Source organism: Hydractinia symbiolongicarpus, chromosome 9 (assembly GCF_029227915.1).
Source record: "Hydractinia symbiolongicarpus strain clone_291-10 chromosome 9, HSymV2.1, whole genome shotgun sequence".
Taxonomy (NCBI): Eukaryota; Metazoa; Cnidaria; class Hydrozoa; order Anthoathecata; family Hydractiniidae; genus Hydractinia; species Hydractinia symbiolongicarpus.
The window spans coordinates 31,571,608-31,578,432 of record NC_079883.1 but is presented as its reverse complement, the minus strand read 5'-3'; the positions used below and the strand labels follow the sequence as shown (position 1 = coordinate 31,578,432).

At 33.4% G+C, this 6,825-nt stretch overlaps 1 protein-coding gene across 2 annotated transcripts; it reads left to right on the top strand.

The window, feature by feature from the left end:
* The first annotated feature begins 836 nt into the window (after positions 1 to 836).
* Positions 837 to 3,970, top strand: LOC130657294 (uncharacterized). Of its 2 annotated transcripts, none has more exons than XM_057460274.1 (2): positions 837 to 1,660; positions 3,156 to 3,970. In XM_057460274.1, the coding sequence occupies exon 1, from the start codon at positions 1,133 to 1,135 to the stop codon at positions 1,634 to 1,636; it is 504 nt and encodes a 167-aa protein (XP_057316257.1). In that variant the 5' UTR covers positions 837 to 1,132; the 3' UTR covers positions 1,637 to 1,660; positions 3,156 to 3,970. The 2 variants fall into 2 exon arrangements, 1 of the variants encoding a protein (XP_057316257.1); XR_008985103.1 differs by lacking the exon at positions 3,156 to 3,970 and adding an exon at positions 1,971 to 2,143 and having other exon boundaries at positions 1,628 to 1,660.
* Positions 3,971 to 6,825: the final 2,855 nt, after the last annotated feature.

Below are 6,825 nucleotides of genomic sequence, written 5' to 3'. Positions count from 1 at the left end.
AAGAAAGTACCCTGTGAGTAAACTCATTTCCCGAACGATTTTTTAATTTATTTTTTCACCACTAAAACGCATGAGACTGGTAGTTTTCAAAACTGTTTTCATTTTTGATGAGACGCTGAATAAAAGTGGTTTAATCGCCGGCAAACGAAAACCCGCGATTTCCCGTAAATCCCGGGCTTGGCCCGTATAGTCGAATGTATACAAAGAAAGTACCCTGTGAGTAAACTCATTTCCAAAACGATTTTTTAAATTATCTTTTCACCACTAAAACGCATAAGACTTGTAGTTTTCAAAAATGTTTTCATTTTTTATGAGACGCTGAATAAAAGAAGTTTAATCGCCGGCAAACGAAAACCCGCGATTTCCCGTAAATCCCGGACTTGGCCCGTATAGTCAAAGGTATACAAAGAAAGTACCCAGGAAGTAAACTCATTTCCCGAACGTTTTTTTAATTTATTTTTTCACCACTAAAACGCATGAGACTTGTAGTTTTCAAAAATGTTTTCATTTTTGATGAGACGCTGAATAAAAGAAGTTTAATCGCCGGCAAACGAAAACCCGCGATTTCCCGTAAATCCCGGACTCGGCCGGTATAGTCAAAAGTATACAAAGAAAGTACCCAGGGAGTAAACTCATTTCCCGAACGATTTTTTAATTTATTTTTTCACCACTAAAGCGCATGAGACTTGTAGTTTTCAAAAATGTTTTCATTTTTGATGAGACGCAACCTCGAACCCAGGGCCTGTAGCGTTTTTTGATATGAGGATGAAACGCGTACGAGGCCCTGGTACAACAGACTGAAATTCGCCCAAAATTAAGCATGCAGTGAAACGTAATGTATGCGTGACGTTTTCGATCGAAGATGGTGTTCTAGTGGCGGGAGGGTACTTTAGCCAGCGCTACCTATAGCTACACTGTAAAATTACAGAGTAAATACAACCCTTAATGGCTTTCTAGTCATTTTGTGGTGTATGATACATATAGTATTGTATAGTGGAAACAATCCACTAACTATAGGTTTTTGTGATTTTCTGGGATAGCCACTTTAAATGTTTATTATTATTCTTATTTTAAATATTATAGAATAGAATTTCTAAATTTTACATCTACGTCAAAAATAACAGATGATGCGATGGAACCCTTCGCCATTTTGGAGAAAATTCAAAGATCTCTGGAGTGTCGAAATTTTCCTGACCTTACCTTTAAACCCAAACAAGTCAAGTGCTTGGAGTCCATAGTAAGAGGACAGGATGTCATTGGGGTGTTTTCAACAGGATATGGGAAATCTTTAATTTTTCAACTGTTACCAGATGTCATGAGAAACAAAGACGAAAAATCTTCAATTGTCATTGTAATCACTTGTTTAAACGCAATTATGGAAGATCAAGTGAATTTTCTGAAAAAAGTAGGAATGACTTGCTACATCCTACGTGACTTAAATTTTGAGGAGAATGCTGTACAGACGTTGTTTGAGGATATCTGTCTGAGTGATAAAACAGAAGATGTCTTACCATCATTTGTATTGGATGGTCATTGTGACTTCCTATTTTGCCATCCAGAGGCTATATTGAGTGAGAGAGGAAGAACTTTGATGAAAACGAAAATTTATCAAAAAAATGTCAAAGCTTGTCATTGATGAGGCTCACTGCTTGGACACCTGGTAAGTACTACTTTATTTATATAGGTATATATATAGCTACAACTTTAAAAAAGTTAAATATTATATATATATGTATATGTATATATATACAAGAATAATTTCTCTAATAAGGAAATATGCAATAATGTAATGTTAATTGCAAAATGCTAATAAAATAACAAAGACAAGAATATCTGTACAACAACTGAATAACAAAAATGTATATATATAATATAAAACAGATATAAAATTATATATAACTAACAAAATTATTATATATAACTAACAAAATGTTAATCCTAAAATATATATATATTTCTTTATCTTTAAGGGGAAAAGAATTTCGCAAAGAATTTGAAAACTTGGGAGCAATGCGAGCTTTTTTTAGAGAGGTACCTTTTATCGCACTTACAGCTACCGCAACAGAAAAAACACTGGCTAAAATAAAACATATACTTGGAATGAAAACCCCAACAATAATATCTGTTAATCCAAACAGAAAAAATGTATCCAATTTTCATATGTTCTGAGGATTTTCACACAATCATCATATTTCACCTTATTAGCATCAATAATTGGTAAACTGATGATAACTGAACTTTTTGCCATTTCATATGAAAATTCATGTTGGATGTGTTTAAGTATTACCTTTTTCAAAAATTTGAACTTCGGAAGGTATTCAAAGCAAATTCTGACAACTAAAACCATGAAATTATTTCTCAGCCTTGTTAAATCATTCCTATTCAACAGGAAAACGCAACGATTACAATCATTTAAATTACGAATTGGGGCATCATTGGACAAATGGTTAAAATCTACTCTATTAATGTAAAGATTTGAGGCAAATAAATGGATATCTTCATTTTGAAGTTCCTTGGTCATGTGGCCTTTTAATACTCGCAAATCCCAATTGTCACCAGTACCACGTAATGATTTGTTTTCCTTGACTGCATTAACTGCTTTGTCACAAAAATGTCCTCCAATCAAATTCAACAGGTATGAACGGGAGGTGTATGATAGAGCTACTCCAAGCTTGTGTAACCTTTGCTGAAGCTAAACAAGAGTAGATGGCCTAATAACATTTATACTCTGCTAGTTTTAGAAAAGGTTTGATAAGTGAAAATCATTTTTAGGACTTGTGAAATTTGGTTATTTTCTCTATGCTAAATTTTTGCCAAAGTGCTAAAAAAGATACAAAAGATTACCTTTTTACTTGCACCGCCTTCTATTAGTGAAACTGTGTTAAGTCTTTGAAAAAGTGATAGCTTTTCCCATTTAATATTCATTAGGATAGAGTATATGAAGCAAAACTTGACTTTTGCAACTTCTGGCAATCTATCAGGGCTAAGTTGTAATCCAGATGTAGCAGCAAATACATCTATTAAAAATGGCTGAGATACCTTCAACTCATTCCAAATTGCCTCAATACTAAAGTTATTCATATCTTCAAATAATGTCCCATATAAAACACTACCATTCTTTTTCTTGCATAATTCTTTTGACTTTCTTTCAATAGATGCTGTGATGATACATTTTTGTGAGAAGTAAATGCTGGGTATGAGAGATGAGATATTTGCGATTGTACTTGGTATTCTTAATTTAACTTTCTGATTGATATGGTCAACTTGATCTTCACTTAATAGTCTTGATTGAAATACAAATCTGTCTTTATGGTACACAGACTTATCATATTCCACTGTTGAATTCTGTGATGTGCTTCCTGCTTTTTCATAAACCAGTTGTTTTTTTGGTGACACTATAAATCAAGATAGTAAATTTGAAGAATATATATAAAATATAAAAAAGTATACATGTATATGCATAGTATATATAAAAAAGATATATGTAATTTTTAAAACATAGGTAAGAAAGAATGTATATTTTACCTCTGAGTTTCTTTGTGGTACATTTTTGTTCTGGTGACGATATTACCCTTTTCACACTTTAATTTTTCCGAAAGCTTATCTGTGCATTCCGACACAAAATCTTAAATTGTACAAAGTTTTCAATTTTTCTTTCACATTTACGACAGATTATATCATTTATGTTATCAGTTTGCACAATTGTGATACCCACAGTGCCTTGTATTTTCTCTTGAAGTTGTTTTGATGTTCCAATATTTCCAAAAATTTGACTAAATCGTTTTAAGTCAGTCTCAGCACACAGTCTACACACTTTATCACATCCACTATAAACTTTATGTGGTGTGATATTTTCTTTCCCTTTGCCTAAAAACAAAGATTTATATTAGTTGTTATTTTTTGTATATATATATTTCCTTTTATTTATACAGCTAGCTATACTTTATTTCCTAAAATATTTTTTAATGCTCTAGCTAGTATTCTTATCCCAAAAAATTGTCAAATAATATCCCTTGAATTGTGACATAAAAAAGATTACTTGTCATTGTTGTGCATTTTCAAGCTAGCCAACAGTATCTAGCTAGTTAGCCAGCATACATACTAAAAAAGTTGCATCTATACCAAGTTTCTGTTTACTTTTTAGCATGTGAAAACAAAAATTAAATTGCAGTTTTTTTAAAAATATAAGTATTGTGTCCCAACAAAAGGTGAGAAGTACCTGCTACTTTCGTTAGCAGGACAGATGTTCATCGCACCATTCCATTTGACTTGTCAGCTGCCATTTTCCCATCAGTGAAACAACCAAAATAATGTTTAAAAATTTTGAACAGCACCGATAAATTTGTAACGATGCAAGGAAAGTCAAAAATAACGTGAATTAATAAATATATTCTTCATAAACAAGTTACCAAAAAATCTGCGTAATGCTCATCGCCATATTTGTTGTTACTATAAAATGCTGTGCTTGCAAAAAATACTTCTGCATTTATTATCTTTTTAGCATAATTTAAAAAAGCCGTATACGCATTCTCATTGGTTGAGTAAGTCTGTTGTACCAGGGCCTCGTACGCGTTTCATCCTCATATCAAAAAACGCTACAGGCCCTGGGTTCGAGGTTGGATGAGACGCTTAATAAAACAAGTTTAATCGCCGGCAAACAAAAACCTGCGATTTCCCGTAAATCTCGGACTCGGCCCGCATAGTCAAAAGTATACAAAGAAAGTACCCAGGGAGTAAACTCATTTCCCGAACGATTTTTTAAACTATTTTTTCACCACTAAAACGCATGACACTAGTAGTTTTCAAAAATGTTTTCATTTTTGATGAGACGCTTAATGAAATAGGTTTAATCGCCGGCAAACGAAGCCCCGCGATTTTCCGTAAATCCCGGGCTTGGCCCGAAAAGTCAAATGTATACAAAGAAAGTACCCTGTGAGTAAACTCATTTCCAAAACGATTTTTTAAATTATCTTTTCACCACTAAAACGCATGAGACTTGCCGTTTTCAAAATTGTTTTCATTTTTGATGAGACGCTTAATGAAAGAGGTTTAATCGCCGGCAAACGAAATCCCACGATTCGCCGTAAATCCCGGGCTTGGCCCGTATAGTCGAATGTATACTAAGAAAGTACCCAGGGAGTAAACTCATTTCCCGAAAGATTTTTAATTTTTTTTTTTTACCACTAAAACGCATGAGACTTGTAGTTTTCAAAAATGTTTTCATTTTTGATGAGACGCTGAATAAAAGTGGTTTAATCGCCGGCAAACGAAAACCCGCGATTTCCCGTAAATCCCGGGCTTGGCCCGTATAGTCGAATATATACTAAGAAAGTACCCAGGGAGTAAACTCATTTCCAAAACGATTTTTTAAATTATCTTTTCACCACTAAAACGCATGAGATTTGCAGTTTTCAAAAATGTTTTCATTTTTGACGAGACGCTTAATGAAAGAGGTTTAATCGCCGGCAAACGAAATCCCGCGATTTCCCGTAAATCCCAGGGTTGGCCCGTATAGTCGAATGTATACAAAGAAAGTACCCAGGGAATAAACTCATTTCCCGAACGATTTTTTAAATTTTTCTTTCACCACTAAAACGCTTGAGACTTGTAGTTTTCAAAAATGTTTTCATTTTTGATCAGACGCTGAACAAAAGAAGTTTAATCGCCGGCAAAGGAAAACCAGCGATTTCCCGTAAATCCCGGACTCGGCTCGTATAGTCAAAAGTATACAAAGAAAGTACCCAGGGTGTAAACTCATTTCCCGAACGATTTTTTAAATTATTATTTCACCACTAAAGCCCATGAGACTTGTAGTTTTTAAAAAATGTTTTCATTTTTGATGAGACGCTTAATGAAAGAGGTTTAATCGCCGGCAAACGAAGCCCCGCGATTTCCCGTAAATCCCAGGCTTGGCCCGAAAAGTCAAATGTATACAAAGAAAGTACCCTGTGAGTAAACTCATTTCCAAAACGATTTTTTAAATTATCTTTTCACCACTAAAACGCATGAGACTTGCCGTTTTCAAAAATGTGTTCATTTTTGATGAGACGCTTAATGAAAGAGGTTTAATCGCCGGCAAATGAAATCCCACGATTTGCCGTAAATCCCGGGCTTGGCCCGTATAGTCGAATGTATACTAAGAAAGTACCCAGGGAGTAAACTCATTTCCCGAAAGATTTTTAATTTTTTTTTTTACCACTAAAACGCATGAGACTTGTAGTTTTCAAAAATGTTTTCATTTTTGATGAGACGCTGAATAAAAGTGGTTTAATCGCCGGCAAACGAAAACCCGCGATTTCCCGTAAATCGCGGGTTAAATTGAGTGAGAGAGGAAGAACTTTGATGAAAACGAAAATTTATCAAAAAAATGTCAAAGCTTGTCATTGATGAGGCTCACTGCTTGGACACCTGGTAAGTACTACTTTATTTATATAGGTATATATATAGCTACAACTTTAAAAAAGTTAAATATTATATATATATGTATATGTATATATATACAAGAATAATTTCTCTAATAAGGAAATATGCAATAATGTAATGTTAATTGCAAAATGCTAATAAAATAACAAAGACAAGAATATCTGTACAACAACTGAATAACAAAAATGTATATATATAATATAAAACAGATATAAAATTATATATAACTAACAAAATTATTATATATAACTAACAAAATGTTAATCCTAAAATATATATATATTTCTTTATCTTTAAGGGGAAAAGAATTTCGCAAAGAATTTGAAAACTTGGGAGCAATGCGAGCTTTTTTTAGAGAGGTACCTTTTATCGCACTTACAGCTACCGCAACAGAAAAAACAC

Excerpts from the sequence above, each read along its gene's own strand:
- LOC130657294 (XM_057460274.1), top strand. The coding sequence starts at position 1,133 with ATGGAACCCTTCGCCATTTTGGAGAAAATTCAAAGATCTCTGGAGTGT.